At 38.6% G+C, this 17,209-nt stretch overlaps 1 protein-coding gene across 1 annotated transcript in view; it reads left to right on the plus strand.

The window, feature by feature from the left end:
• The first annotated feature begins 279 nt into the window (after positions 1–279).
• The window catches only part of cpne7 (copine VII), an 84,298-nt gene continuing 67,368 nt past the window's right edge, over positions 280–17,209 (plus strand). Inside the window, exon 1 of the mRNA XM_052028696.1 lies at positions 280–453. Within this exon, the coding sequence (XP_051884656.1) occupies positions 280–453 (174 nt within the window). The remainder of the gene's footprint in view (positions 454–17,209) is intronic.

The raw sequence follows: 17,209 nt of genomic DNA on the forward strand, positions 1-17,209 counted from the left end.
CCAAGTCACTTTTTTTTATTCTTGGACCTTCAAGATGGAAGAATCGAGACATTAGCAAAGGCTGGATTGGAGGATCCTGGAGCGGATAGAAACTGATTCCACTGAAATAATCTCTACCGCTTTCATATCTTCAAATGGCTTTATAGTCATTCTGCGGGTGCAATACAACACCTGAGTACTAGGTTCATAGTAATAGACTGGTCTCCTTTAGTCTCTTGTTAAGATCTTCCCAGTGCTGTTTCCTTGCTCCTGGATTCTCAAACAGGTCTTGGTGCAGAGATGACTGAGCTCACAGGCAGAGTGTCTCCAAGCCCACTTGGTGTTGTTACAGCTCCCTGTGTGTCCAAAGTGGAGCTTCGTGTTTCCTGCAAATCTTTGCTGGACAGAGATACTCTCAATAAATCTGATCCATCTGTGGTACTTTTGATGCAGTCTCAAGGACATTGGGTGGAGGTAGGTGACAGTCAATAGCTATTACCTGACTAAAATATTAATTCTTCTAGTTTTGATTTTGCATGAGCACGTATAAGAAAATTCCTTTGAAACAGCTGATTATGAAAGATGTGAACAGAGATTTAATACAACCCCAGTTAAATGGTACATTGACCATGCCAATTCATAGACTATGAAATACATTAATAGTTCTGGAGAGTGTAAAAGAAATAATATGACTACAAGTTCTTCGTCTTATAGCTCCTACATGTGACTGAGCCTCACAAGATGTGCAGCACAGGTGCTGGTTAATACACCATCTGACACCTTTAATATCTGGATTTCTTTTCCCTCTACTTTTGTAAGATTCTGCTTTGGAATATTAAGAGGGAAAGGCTAGGAAAGTGGGATTGGAGTGGACTCCCTGTTCATGGCCCAGCACCCGAAGATGATGGATTGAGTGGCCTCTGCATGTTCTGTCATTTTAATTATTCCATGATTTCTAAATTTAGCATTTTCTCATATTGCGATCAAAATGCTAAAAAAATGATGTGTTGAAATTTCTAATTCTGCTCTTAACATTTTTAATAATGTAAATCATTTTCCAGACTTTTTCCTAAGGATAACTGTTAGCTATGCAATGTGATCCCTTTCATTTATAATAAAATGACTGCACTATACCATATTTCATTGGTGATGTAAGAAGAATTTACCATGATAATGCAATGCCAGATTAGCTGGAGCAATTCTTACCACAGGAGATTACAATTTTAGGAAAATTTTTTCTCCATTCTATCCCCTGATAAGTTCTGCAACTTCTGTGGAAAAATAAAATACTTTCATCCACCAGTATTATCCTCTTATCGAGTCTCCTCGGTGAAATTATGGCTTTCTGACATTTGATTCAAGCAGACATAAATGCACTCATTTGACATCAGGCATAAGAATTAGTATGGAGTGTGTTCTCCAGTTACATTAAGGACTACATAATTAATCTACCTCAATGTTAATTGGATCAATTTTGTTCTCAGAAAATGATCTGTCAAATTTTATTGCCAGTTACCCAAGGCAATGTCACAGATTTGGTTAAAAAAACAAAAAGAAGGATCCCAGTTGGTGCTCTTCTGAGACAGCAATGGTTCATATTGGTGCTCAGGTGAAGCATTAAGAATACAGCAAAAGAGAATAACAAGTTGGGTTAGGGATAGCCTAGAACATAAATAAAAAAAATGATCTTTTTAAACTAAGGCCATATTAAAAGATTGCCTAAACTTCAGATGCACTTGATTGGTTATAAGGCCCTTTGGGACATTCTATGACAATGGAAAATGGTGCATTAATTGTTTCTATAGAATGTATAAGAGGTAAATAACTTACACTGAAAATATTCACCAAACCTATATTCCCATTCTTGATTAAGGAGTGGTTAATTTTCATTGAAATAGATCCAGGATCACAGGAATTGACATCTGATGGGAAAGAGGGCTTTACTCAAACTGAACTTGAATACTTCAGGTACACAAGAACATAAGATCTGGAGCAGCCCCTTGAGCCTGTCCTGTCATTCATTTAGATTATGGCTAATCTTTATCTTAACTCCAGCTATTGCTTTGTTTCAATATTTCTTAATGTCCTTTATGTAACAAAAGCCTATCAATTTGATAATATTCAATTTTCTACATGGGTAACATTCCATTGACAACACTAATAATATCTAATTGTCCAAACTAATTATATTCCATTTTCCATCCTGATAATATTCCACTTTGTGCATTGAGATATTCCTTTCTCCGTCCTGATATTCCATACCCCCGTGACAATATACCATTCTATACTCTGATAATATTTCATTCTCCAACTGATAATATTTAATTCTCACTCTGATACCATTCCACTTGGTGCACAGATAATATTAATTCTACAGTCTGATCATATTCCTTCTACATACCATGATAATATTCCATTCTCCACAGTCATTCTATTATATCCCATGCATGGTAATTTTCCATTTTTTGTACTTAGTACATTCCATTCTCCAACCTGATAATATTTCTTTCTCCACATGATGTTATTCTATTCAGTGTACTCTACCCTGTATTCCATTGTGCACAATGATAATGTCCCATTCTCCAGCCTGATGGTATTGCATGCTCCAACTGCTAATATTCCATTCTCTACACCGACAACATTCCATTCTACACCTGGTAATACTCCATTTTCTTCCCTAATAGTGTTCAATTTGCCAACCTTTATATTATTCCTCAATTTAACATCTCATCAAAAACTTGGCAGCATGCCCTCACTGTAACACCGGCATCTCCACCCACAATTTTTTGCACAATAGTCTCAAGTGGGCCTTGAACACAAAATCTGTGGCTTGACTCTGAGGGAAGACCACTATTTGTAGAGGCGCAGTTAACACATCATTATAATTGCTGTGGAACTTGCAAAGTTGGTCGACACAGGGCATACAGTAAATGTTTGTGTGGCTATAATATGCAGAGGGATTTCACTCCTTTATGTCTGATGGCAAGATTTTGTGAGAAGACAAAATGTTTTCATATTATAGAACATAGAACAGTACAGCACTGGACAGGCCATTCGGCCCACGATGTTGTACCGATCTTGATGCCGATTTATATTAAATGTCCCCTTTCTGTTTATCATCCATATCTCTCCATTCTTTTCATATTCATGTGTCTATCCAAAAGCCTCTTAAACTCAACCAAACCGCCTGCTTCCACTACTACCTTTGGTAACCCATTCCAGGCAACCACCTCTCTCTCTGCATAAAAAAAACTTGCCCATGACATTGCTTTTAAACTTCCCTCCTCTAACTTTAAAAGCATGTCCTCTGGTATTCGACATTTCTACCCTAGGGAAGAGATTCTGACTCTCTTTCTCTTCTATGCTTCTCATAATTTTAGAAACCTTTATCAGGTCTCCCCTCAACCTCTGACACTCTAGGGAGAACAACCCAAGTTTGTCCAACCTTCCCTTATAGCTCATACCTTTTAATCCAGGCAGCATCCTGGTAAACCTCTTCTGCACCCTTTCCACAGCCTCCACATCCTTCTTATAATGGGGTGACCAGAACTGCACACAATACTCCAAGTGTGGTCTGGCTAAAGTTTTATACAGCTGCAGCGTGACTTCCTTACTCTTATACTCAACACCCCTACCAATGAAGGCAAGCCTGCCATACGCCTTCTTTATTGCCTTATCCATTTGCATTGCCACTTTCAGTGAACTATGAACTTGGACCTGATCCCTCTGCACTTCAATGCTATTAAGGAGCCTACCATTAACTATATACTTACTCCTATGTAAAGACACCTATGTTGGAGTATAATTTATTGACTACAGCTCTGCCTTCAATACTATAATTCCAAGCAAACTCATCACCAAACTCCAAGACCTTGGACTCAACACCTCCCTTTGCAACTGGATCCTTGATTTCCTGACCAACAGACTGCAATCATTAAGGACAGGCAGCAAAACCTCTGCCACGATTATTCTCAACACTGGTGCCCCACAAGGCTGCATCCTCAGCCCTCTACTCTTCTCCCTATACACTAAAAACTACATGCCCAGATTCTGCTCTAACTCCATCTACAAATTTGCGAATGATACCACTATGGTGGGCCATATCTCAAATTATGATGAGTCGGAGTACAGGAAGGAGATAGAGAGCCTAGTGATATGGTGTCATGACAACAACCTTTCCCTCAAAGTCAGCAAAACAAAAGAGCTGGACATTGACTTCAGGAAAGGGGGCCGTGTACATGCACCCATCTACATCAGTGGTGCTGAGGTTGAGAGGGTTGAGAGCTTCAAGTTCCCAGGACTGAACATCACCAGTAGCCTGTCCTGGTCCAACTACGTAGACATTGCAGCCAAGAAAGCTCACTAGCACCTCTACTTCTTCAGGAGGCGAAAGAAATTTGGCATGTCCCTGTCGACCCTCACCAATTTTTATCAATGTACCATTAGAAAGCATCCTATCTGGATGCATCACAGCTTGGTGTGGCAACTGCTCTGCCCGGGACTACAAGAAATAGAGAGTTGTGGACATACCTCAGCAAATCATGGAAACCAGCCTCCCCTCCATGGACTGTCTACACTTTTCACTGCCTCGGTAAAGCAGCCAGTATAATCAAAGACTCCACCCAGCCTGGACATTCTCTCTTCTCCCCCTCCCATTGGGCAGAAGATACAAAAGCCTGAAAGCACGTACCACCAGGCTCAAAGACAGCTTCTATCCTGCTGTTATAAGATTATTGAATGGTTCCCTAGTACGAAAAGATGGATTAAACTGCATTTGCCACTTCTCTGCTCAAATCCGTAACTGATCTCTGTCCCTATGTATTCTCTGATAGTCCTTTACACTGTCCATAACTCCTCCTATCTTGGTGTCATCTGCAAATTTGCTAATCCACCCACCTACATTTTCATCCAAGTCATTGATACATATCACAAACAACAGGGGTCCCAGAACATCAGTTGTCATGGTCCTCCAGCCAAAATAACATCCTTCCATCCCTACTCTCTGTCTTCTAAGGGCAAGTCAGTTCCAAATCCAAACTTGCAATTCACCCTGGATCCCATGCATCTTTATCTACTGAATCAACCTACCATGAGGGACTTTATCAAATGCCTTACTAAGGTCCATGCAGATAACATCCACTGCCTTACCCTCATTAAGCACCTCCTCAAAAAACTCAATCAAGCTTGTAAGGCATGACCTGCTCTGCACAAAGCCATGCTGACTGTCCCTAAGCAGGCCACACCTTTCCAAATGCATAAAAATCATATCCTTAAGTATCCTCTCCAATGTTGGTATTATGTTGGTATGTTTGAAGGAGGAATTTCTGTGTTTATTAATGTTATATTAGATTTTGAGCCTTTAGTTTCCTGTTTGTATCTTCTTTCTATTATGGGGTACAGGTCATCATAATTTTTTAAATTATCTGGTAGTTGGATCAATCGATGTATTTCAGAGAGGTACTGCATACTGTAGTGGCATTCCCAACTTGCTACAGGTTCATTTTCTTTAACTTAGCAGGAAAAGTGAAAAAAAAATTAAAATCGCTTAAAATTCACCATTCTCCAAAATATTGTACAGAATCAGGGGTTATTTCCCAGAAATGTGGGACAATAGTTTGTAATGGTATTGTATCTTTTTGTCCAGATTGTCCAACCTGTGTTAATTCTAAAGAGAGAGGTCTACAGTTTTTCTGCAGTAGTTGAAGTCAACAAGTGTGTGGGCCCTGATATTGATGGAGAAATGAGGGGAGCAGTTCGGGGAAGCATATGGGTGACTTGAGACTTGCTAAAAGAGTGCAGAGGAAATGATGGATAAGAGGGGGGCAAAGATCTGAGAATAATGGGTGGGTCAGCAAGGAAATTGAGTGGATGGTAGTAACAATAGTGTTTGCTGATTGGGGTTGGCTGATCTGGGTAGTGAGAAGAGCTGATGTTTGGCAGGAACTTTGCATGAAGAGGCCATGGTGATACTCCTTCACCACCTGAACAGTGCTATATAAGATGACTACCTCCATCTTTCCTTATTCCCAAGAAAACAGGCTGGTCAACATTCACTTTAAATGAAGCATACAGTTGCACAGTGGGACCCCTACATAATGTAATGGTAGCTTGTCTCTCAGTTTGAGGGCCCAACACCTCACACAACATACTATGGTAATAATTACATCAGGCATGTGATAATTGTTGGGGTTATACTTCTCAATTATTTTAGTTTTTAGCATTATCCTTCTTTTGTCATGCACTTAATAGTTACCCAAAGGTATTTGATATTTTGTTCTCACCATTTTTAGTTGTTCCATTTTCGAATAATAAATGAAATAACACATATACCAACTATTCATTGGTTAAAGGCCAAGGTTTACTGAAAACACAAAATGCATAAATTTTCATTAGGTGATGAAATAACCAAAAAGTGCTTTAGTATTGGCAGAATTAGTTGGTATGATTGGAAATGACACCTTTGGCATTCAGATTCAATTTGTAGGAAACCCTCACTATAGAAGAATAATATAAAAATGAATAAGTGCTAATATTATTGGGTGGTACAAGGGTCATGTAATTTTGCTGATGTAATGATGGCTAAATGTTCTGCAGTCATCTTCAATATGCCGTGAAATTCAAAACAACTTTGGAGTATTCCCAGTTAAAGGCAGGAACCCAGAGGCTGCAGCCTGCTTCTCAGAGGGAGTCCAGTTTTGCATCACTTTTCAGTGTAATCTTTTCAAATCCATGATCTGAAAAGAGCTTGAAGTATTTATAAATCTATTCCCACCGCAAAAGCTCTGGAACTGTAAAGCTTGTAAGCATGAGGTGTAAGTGTTTAAAGTTGTATTAAGCATCAATTACTGCTTAAAAAATAATTTCTGATATGCAGATTATCATTCCTTTAAATAAAGATTTCAAAAGATAATGGATTTACAAACAAATACAAATTAGCTGCAGGAATAAACTGCTCAAGCCTGCTCCACTGTTTAATAAGATCACAGATGGTCTGACAGTTACTTCAACTTAGCGTTCCGTCTACCTGTGGTAACCATTCACCCCCTTGGTTATCAAATATCTACCTATACCATCTTAAAAATATTCAAAGACTCTTCTTCCCTTACCTTTTGAGGAAGAGAGTTCCAAAGACTCTCAACCTTTCACAAGGGAAAATATTTCACCTCATATGTCTTAAATAGGTAACCATTTATTTTTAAACAGCAACCCTTAGTTTTAGATTTTCCAACAAAAGGAAACATCCTCTCCATATCTACCTTATATGACTCTTCACTTTCTTGTATGTTTCAATGAAGTCACCTCTCTCTTCTATACTCACGCAGGTATAAGGCTATAACCTCATGAGGCAAATTTCCCATTTCAGGTATTAGTATAGAAAACATTTTCTGATTTGCTTCCAATGCATTTACATCTTTCTTTAAATAAGACCAACACTGTATAGAGTACTCCAGATGTAGACTTGTCATTGCCCTACATAACCTTGCTATGTTTGTATTCAATTCTACTAGCAATAAATGATAATATTCTGTTAGCTTTGTTAATTATTTACTGCACCTGCACACTAGCCTTTTGTAAACGATGCATGCAGGACATCTAGATCCCTCTACGTCCTGGAGCTACAATCTCATACTATTTAGCTTTTATGCTTCCTTTTTATTTTCTCCTGCTAAAATGGACAACTTCTTACTTTATGACATTTTATGAAAATCAAATAACTTCAGATGCTGGAAATTTGAAGTAAAAACAGAAAATGTTGGAAACACTCACTGGATCAGGCATCATTGATGGAAGATGAACAGAGTTAATGATTCAGGTTGAAGACCTTTTATCAGAATTGAGAAGGTGAGAAACTGAGTTATTTTTAAGCTGCAGAGAGGGCTGAGGAGGGAGGGATTGGACAGGACGAAGGAAATTTCTCTGATAGGTTAGAATCATAGATCATAGAATCAGTCCAGCTCATCCACTCTGACTAATAGGCATCATCCATAGGTTGAGGCCAAGATTGCCATGGTGTATCAACAAATTTTTCTAACTTATTGCAAGGTGTTTATCCTGAAAGATCCCCATAAATGTTTACCACCTGTATCTTGACTGACTACTCCCTTAAGTCATCAACTGGTTTGCTCTTATCTATTCTGCAAGTTATAACTTCAAAAAACTCTAATATCTTTTCCAAACATGATTTTTCTTTCATTAATCCGTGTTAACTTTGCCCAATCCTTTAATGACTTTCTTAGTGCTCTATTCTCATTTTCTTAATCATGGGTTTAGCACTTTCTCTACTACTGATGTCAGGCTAATTAGTCTGTAGTTCCCTACATCCTCTCGTCCTCCTTTCTTAAAGGGTGAATTACATTTGCCGCCTTCCAATCTACAGGAGCCGTTCTAGATTTATTCAGAGCAATTAATTGCTTTTTGCTGTCACTGCTGCTGCACTAAAGCCAGGTCCACAACAAACACTGGAAAATGGGAAGTCCGCTCCAGAAATCATGGGATTTTTGTGTTAGCTTCCTGAAGGTCAATGATGAGCAGTGTCACTTTGCTGCCAATATATTTCGATAGTCTGAAATGACATTGCATTACTTCAAATTCTATAGTTCCAAAACCTATGTACAGCTGCCACAAAACAAATTTCACGTCATATAAGACAATGATAATAAACTTGATTCTGATTCCTTGGAGTATATTAGAATATTATGGGTTAATATGTAGGTAAATCCACTATTGCAACAAGTTGCAAATTAAATGCGAGCCAGAGAATCTTAAACCTTTCTTTAACCAGAGCTCAATGCTTGGAGTCAGAGCACTGACCTTACCTGATAAGCCCGAAAATTATAGTCTGAAATTGAAGTCATGTTTTATATTGTACCACAGCTAGCCCACAGATGGCTCTGCTACTTGTCACTGTAATTCCAACTCAACCAAGCACAGTACCTGACATCATACTTGACGATTGTATTCCTGTTTGCTTCTCAACTCTGTAGTCATAAACTCTCCAATAATAATTTCTCCCACATATTCCCGACCATTTTTCCTCAGCCCTTTAAAGATGGCTTTGTTTAAATGCAAAATATTGGATTTTTGGAACCCCCCCCCCCCCCCGACATGCTTATTTGATGAATAGGTATTTTAATTTTGATGATTACCTTGAGGATCAGAATGGATGTACAGAGTTTTCCTTTGATTGAGTAAGTCAAATGGAAAGAGCAATTTGAAAAGAAGCAACACACAAAAAGCTGGACGAACTCAGCGGGTCAGACAGCATCCGTGGAGGAAAATGGATGGTTAACATTTCAGGTTGAGGCCCTTCATCAGGACGGGAAGGAAAGTGGGGAGATAGCCAGGATAAAAAGGTGGGGGAAAAGGGGTGAAGCAAGAGCTGGCAGGTGATTGGTGGATCCAGGTGAGGCGGTGAAAGGCAGGTGAGGGAGGGGGAGAGTGGGAATGATGTAAGAAGCTGGTAGGTGATAGGTGGAAGTGATAAAGGGCTAAAGAAGATGGAATCTGATTGGAGAGGACAGTGGACCATGGAATAAAGGGGAGGAGGTGAGGAGGGGAACCAGTGGGAGGAACGTATGGGTCAAGAGGGTGGGGGAGGGGAAAGACGTGGTGATGAGGCCGGTGGGATAAGGGAAAACAAAGGAAGTGGGAGGAGAGTGGTTATGGAAGTTAAAGATGTTGATGCCATCAGGTTGGAGTCTACCAAGGTGGAATATGAGGTGCTGTTCCTTTCATCCGCGTCTGGCCTCAACTTGGCAGTAAAGGAGGCTGGGATGTGGGAATGGGAAGTGGAATTAATATGGCTGGCCACCTGGAGATCCCAGCTGATACAGTAGATGGAAAGAAGGTGCTTGACAAAGTGATCCCCCAAACTGCGTCGGGTCTCACCGATGTATAGGAGGCCACACTGGAAGCAATAAATGATCCTGAAGGACTGCCTCAACTGGAAGGACTGTTTAGGGCCCTGAATGGTGGTGAAGGAAGAGGTGTGGGGGCAGGTGTAACACTTAAGTGCAGTTGCAGAGTTAAGTATCTGGAGAGGGATCGGTGGGGAGGGACAAGCAGACGAGGGAGTCACGGAGAGAGTGACCCCTGGGGAAAGCAGAGGGGAAGGGAGGGGAAGATGTGCCTGGTGGAGGGATCCCGTTGGAGATGGTGGAAGTTGCAGAGAATGATATGTTGGATGTGTAGGATCATGGGGTGGTAGCTGAGGATGAGGAGAACCCTATCCCTGTTATGACTGTGGGGGGGGGGGGGGCGGTGGAATGGGGTGAGGGCAGACGTGTGGGAAATAGAAGAGATGTGGGTGAGGACTGCATCAATAGCAGTGGTGGGAAACCCTGTTTTCTGAAAAAGGATGACATCTCAGATTTGAAGAGAATATTTCCACCTTCATGTGAATTATAATCAAGCATATTCTCTCGGAAACGAAACCACTCCTTTAGAAAAAGCCATGTATATCCAACTAACCAGATTCATTTTGAAGTACTTCAGCAATGTGGTACCAGGTTGTAGTTAGTATTAATTCCTCATTCTGCAGGTGACAGATTTTGTCCTCTGGCAGATTCCCAGAATGTAAAAATATTTATACAGCAGCAATTATATTTAAAAAAAACAAAAGAATACCTGCTGTTCCTGTGAATATTTAATGAGATGAAGGAAATCTGTGGTCTATGTACTGCTATTTTACTGTTTGTTTTGTTTTATGGTTTCATACATTGAACAATTTAGAATGTGGCACAAGACAGAAATAGCATGCACCTATGCAAGACAGATGTGATTTACCAAATACTGTGTAATCAGTTTCAGCTGTCCCATTTTAAAATTAGTGTGGATATATAACATATACAACACTGACTTAAAACAACTAGAAATATACCAACTAGCAGTGGCAGATGTGGAAGACCAGTTTCATGACAAGAAGGTTTATCTGGAATGTTTTATTGTAAGTATTATATTGAATAAAGACTTTATATTTAGTTAACATAAATGCACCTATGAATGTTTAGACTTCTCAATAACATTCATCCCTTTGAGTTGTTCTTAAATACCGCAGAACTAAGAAGAGACAAAAATTAAGTAAGAACTGGAATATGCAAGGCAGGCTTGGAACATTACATCTCCAAGTGTGAAAGCAAGTACAAATCAAAGAATGTACATGAAGGACTTTAAATTGCCATACACTTAAATCAATACTCTCAATAATTTTATATTGCTGCTTAGTTCCTGACTTCTATCATGTGAGGTCTTCTGCAGCTGTGGTAAACCACAGAATATATTTTTACATGAATTATGAGGAATATTTATTTATTTGAATATTTATTTTGAACCAACACACAATCCTGTTCGGGTAGAGTTAGCTTTCTTTTAGATGGAAAAATACATTGCTGCAGGTAGGGCTAAGGCTTCACAATTTGCTGTTGGACAAATGAATCATTTAGTACTTCACTGACAATCTAATAGGTCATGTGCACTCTAGCTGTAGAGAAGTGGTTCGAATTTTGTTTGGGGAATGGAGTTTATGAAATGTTTAATGAACAAAATATTATTTATTTTTCCTTCCAACTAGAACTTTAGTTCAAATAACTAAACTCCTTTGCATAAGAATATGCATGTAATGTAGAATCTTGTGACCATAAAATGCGTCTCATAACTGAATGGTATGTTGGGAGAAGGGGCTAACGTACTTTAAACTTCTGAACGCAATTCAATTAACAGAATAGTTATTTTTTGTGCTGCTGGGCAGAAGTATTGCAGGCTCTTTATCCGAATGAAATCACATTTATAACAAGGTGGGCGACTTAATGACATAAATAAAAAATAAATGTGTATAATCTAAAAGCACTGCCAGAGACGTGGTTGCAGTAACCAAGGTTAGAAGATAAATGATCTCGTTTACTTAACTTTTAAATGAAATAGGCAAAATAACAAAGGAGGTGGGGTAATGCAGGTGTTGAAGAAGGGAGTAGAAGTAATAAAGAGGAAGGATTTTGGCTCAGAAAATCAAAATGTAAAATTGATTTGAGTGGAGCTAAGAAAGAACAAAGGGTGGTAACCATTGCTGGGAGTTGTACAATAGGCCCCTGGAACAGAAGTGATAATGTAAGGTGTAGAATAAATAAGGAAATTAGAGGTGCATGTAGCAGGGGTAATGCAATGATCGATCATCTACACAAAGGCTGGGTACACCCAATAGGCACTTACTACTGTGCAGGTGAATTCATGGAAACAATAAGAAATGGTTTTCTAGATCAATGTTATTTTTATTCTTATGCAATGAGAAAGGGTTAATTGATGTTTTGATATTAAGGGATCTTTAGGCTACAGTGATCATAGTATGATAGGATTTTATATGAAGATTGAAGTTGATTTATTTCAATCTGAAACTAGGGACTTAAATCAGAATAAAGAAAATGGTTGAATGCACAGGACATGAGTTGGTTCTGGTAGACTGGGAAACTACATTAACAAGTACGAGAGAAAACAAGCAATGGCTAACTTTTAAAGCATTAATATATACAAGACAAGTATTCTTTTAGGTCTAGCTATGGCTGTCAAGGGAAAGTAAAGGTACTATTAGGTAAAAAGAAAAGGTGTACAATGTTGTCAAAACAAAAGCAATAAGGCTGAGGATTGAGAAGATTTCAGAATTCAGCATAGTAGGACTGAGAAACTGCTAAGGAAAGGAAAATTAGAAGGTAAGGACTTGGCCAGCAAGAAACAGGAAAACAGACTGTAAAAACTTCTATACATATGTGAAAAGGAAAAGATTAGCAAAAGTTAATGTAGAGACTTTACAGACTGAGACCAGAGGAAATATATTGGGGAATTAGCAACTGGCAGAGACTAAACAATTATTTTGTGTCTGTATTCACAGAAGAAAACACAGAAAATCTTCTGCAAGTAATGTAGGTCTACAGGTCTTGAGTAAATGAAGTGCTCAAGGAAATTTAACATTCATGAAAATAACTATTTTTGGAGAAATTAATGGAACTAAAATTCAATAAATCCCCAGGAGCTGATGAGCTCCAGATTTTGTTTTGCAGGAGATGGCTATGTTGGACGGACCTTAGAAATTTCCATGGATTCTGGAGTTGTTTCCACAGATCAGAATATTGTAAAAAAAAAGCACTACTTAAGAAAGGAGAGATGGATAAAATAGGGAACTGTAGACCTGTCACCTGACATCTGTAGCAGGAAAAATGCTGGAATCTGTTATTAAGGAAATGGTAATAGGGTGCTTGGACAATATTAATAGAATTGAGCAAAGTTAATATAGACTTTTGAAAGGAAAATCCTGTTTGACAAATCTGTGGGAATTTTTTGAGATTGTAACTAGCAGAATACATAAAGGTGAATCAGTTGATTCGGTATACTTGGACTTTCAGAAGGCCTTCAATGAAGTATATAGGGAGAGTGCAGCATAGGTTCACTGGGATGTTTGCCTGAAATGGAGGGCTGTAGTTACAAGGAAAGATTGAATAGGCTGTGTTTATTTTCGCTGGAAGGTAGGAGGCTGAGGAGTGACCTTATAGAGGTTTATAAAAACATTATAACTGCCAAGGTTGTCGGCTCACAGGTAAGTCTTCTCTTTGACACAAAAGCCTTTCTTTTCTTCAATTTCTAACATATGTTTAGGTTCTTATCCTGACTTAATGTGGTGCCAAGAATATAAAGGATAGCAAGAGACATAGAGAACTACTGAAACGTGCACCTTATATATTCCACTCTGTCCAACCACACTGTGCATGTGTGCATTTGCTATACATATATGTTACTTTTTACATACTCTATTTTTTCTCTGCAATTGGCAGCAAAAATGGTAAACTAAATTGCATCAATATCTGAGGTTACTCAGAATTTGTGAACAAACTTTGATTTAATGAGCTTGTATTGCCATCCTCAGTGGCTGGTAGCCTAAAGAGCCTGTTTAAATAAGGTGCTCGATTAAGGCTTTTTCATATCACTATTACTAGGTCTTCAGTCTGACTGCAGTCCATTTTCAGAAATTTTCCAATGTTCCCCAGCAGCTTCTGTTAAAACTTTTGAATGTTCGAGAAGACATTTGCTTGTATTAGATCAAGGACTTTGGATTCTCAACATTTTACAAGCACTAATGATGCCCACAGTGTTCCCATCTGTTAGAATAAGCAAAAGCAGAAGAGCTCACAGGAATTCTTCTCCTCCCAGAGGTTACCGGGTGAGAACTGTATACTTGCTCTTCTCCGTGAAGCAGTGAAGAAGGAAGCTACACTTCCTTGCACAGGCTGTCACAGAGCCGTTACTGCTTAAGTGAGACCTGTGGCCAACAGCAGGAGCTGGTACTGCATTGTTTGTTTCAGTGAAAGTCTTTGTCTTTAGCTCCTTTCATGTTGCCACAGGGCATATTAGCAACATCAGACAGAAGGAAATTTATGCTTACAATGATCACATCATTATTAAAACAAATTACTTCACTATGTTCCCAATGGACAGAAGGAAACAGCAGGATAGGTTTCCAGGGTTCTGTAGATTACAAGCTTTTCCTCACTGGAACATCATTTCACTGCACTCAGATCAGCCTGAGGGCTCCACCAGATGATCTCACTGCCTCTGTAAATTGCAAGGGCTTCCACTTATTAATATGCTGTTAATGTACAACAGACAGCTGTGTATTATGCTGGTTTGTGCCCACTTCAATGCAGCTGCCACAATACCTCCTTGGCCCGTGCTTGGCAGATGTTAATGGTTTGGGGACAAGGGCCATGTTCTGCATCCTTGGCACATGATTCTTCCCAGTAACCCCTACATTGGTAGAACCAGATTCACACCTCATCCTGGACTCTTGTTGAGCAATGTAGTTATTCAAAAAGGAAAACTGGGCTGAGTTGATCTGATGATTTTCTATTGGCCTATTCTATATTAACCACATGGACCAATTTAAACCCACTTGTTCATCACTCAGTGCCATGGGATCTTCAATAATAAAATAATGGACCATTTACGAGTTAATCCAATAATAAATAACTCCAGCAATCCCTCAGTACTATACTGGAGCATTATTCTACAGTACTAGCTTATGTTATGGAGAGGAAGGTAAAGTCAAAATCTGATCCAGAGATCAGAGTTCTATCAAATTATCCAAGCTTGTACAGGAGAAGGAAGCAGAAAGGCAGGATAAATCAAATAGAGAATTCCTTTGAAATAAATCACAGCTTCAAAAAATATTGGCAAATTTAATAATACTGGATGTGAAATACTAAGTGTAATATATAATGTCTTATAATGCAACAATACAGGTTACAAAATGGGAACAAGAAATAAAATGTGCACTGCAAAACATTATAATATCTTGTAATGTCTACGATATTAACATATAACAGATTGCTGTAGAATGATTTCTTCTTACATACATCATTTTTAAAGGTCTGTTCATTCTCAGTTTTTTTTCATTCATGGAGATGACACATTGGGGAAAGAGTTTTCTTGCAGCTTAAACTGTTTAATCATCCCACACACTGTTGAATTATCCAGAGAATAGACCTTAGGCTCCTGATAAACATTCTCCATTAAAGGAGTATTATCACTCACTGGGGAGGATATGACTGTGATTGGTTATGTTCAGAAAAGTCTATGCTGCTCCCAAGTATACAACAAAACAATGTGACGCAATCATGAATCAATAAGGTAATTCATGGAGCATATCAATAGCTGTAGATTTTGTCCTGAACTTCTTTATGAATTGTTTACCTTAAGACTCTTATGCAGCATTAAGTACATTGATCATGTTTGAATTCCTAGGAGTTATCAAGTATTTATTCGTCCATTGGAACTTGTTCTAGAATTTTCCCTCCTGCAGGGCTTAGTCATGTACTATTTTCGATCATCATTTAACCAGCCCAAATGGTGAATTTTCACATCTATGTATAGGCACTGTGTTCATCTATGGTAATAAGGCTGCATTGATGTTGGTTCATGGGGATGATTCTCCAGAGAGCTTTTCCTGATTGTGTGCCTTCATTTCAGAGGCAGGGACATGGGAACCCAGATAAAATAACATTAACAATGTGAATATTTACCCCATACCACCTATCTTACCTTTGTACACAAAGGTACATTTCCACCAGGGATAGCTGAATAATAATAAGGGTTATTCCCCCAAACCCCTGCTTCCACACTCTCTACCCAGATACTTACCTTGGGATGCTGCAGAAAATTTTATTTAACCATTTTATTGATTGAATTGAATTAATTCAGCACAGCTTGAACCAACTCACTGGTAAAGAGTTATGATTTATGGAACAAACATAGAGACTAGGTACAGATGTGGCTGGGGGATGATATTTCAGAACAATACGAGGTAAATGTAGAATATCACTTTATATTGAATCATGTGACCAGGACAAGGTGACATAGGTTCAAACTAGTGACAAACAACATTAGGACAGAAATCAGCATGTTCAGCAAACTGTGTGATTGTCTGCCAGAAGGAGCTATAGAAGAGAAGTCTTGGCATATTTAAGAAACAATCAGGTGCAGAAATGGACAGACCTTATTCTGTTTCCAAAAGGATGAACTAACATGGGTTTCTAACCTACAGCCATCTCACAAATTTGACATTTCCTGGTTTTCATGTCCTCACTGTCTGAAGCACCTGGGCTACCAATAAATAAAAAATCAGCTTTAATGTGCCACCATTTAAAGGTCTTTCAGAATTTGCTTTAGATTTCTCAGATGCCTTGGTGTGCTTAGGTTACATTAGTACAGCCATTTTGTAGGTTGGACATGCCCATTTTTTGAAGGATTTTAATTTTGTGTTCTTTGTGCGCTTCTGGGAAAATGCTGTTTGTGGCTTAATACCACTTAAACACCATTCCATCACTTTATTTTTATGTAAGTTACACAAAGTAACAATTGAACCAACTAATGTTAATGAATGTCTTCTGTTGGCAGAGCAGCATGGGTAAGGCTGTCATTATATTTACGTACAATGGCTTGCAACTCCCTTGCAAGTGAAACCCTATATGAAACTAGGTCTTTTACTTCAGTATAGAACATTACTAAAATACTTGTTTCATCAAGCTGAATGAGAAACTTGTGACATGTTATTTTACAGTACATTAAACATTGAAAAGTAAATGGAAGAGTTGTGCTCCTGTGTTGTATAGTCATTTATGGCACTGATCAAATGTGAAACTATACACTGCCACTTGTCATGTTTTAATATAATGGTAGCAAAGATAACAAGGTT

Source organism: Pristis pectinata, chromosome 13, assembly GCF_009764475.1.
Source record: "Pristis pectinata isolate sPriPec2 chromosome 13, sPriPec2.1.pri, whole genome shotgun sequence".
In the NCBI taxonomy this organism is placed as follows: domain Eukaryota; kingdom Metazoa; phylum Chordata; class Chondrichthyes; order Rhinopristiformes; family Pristidae; genus Pristis; species Pristis pectinata.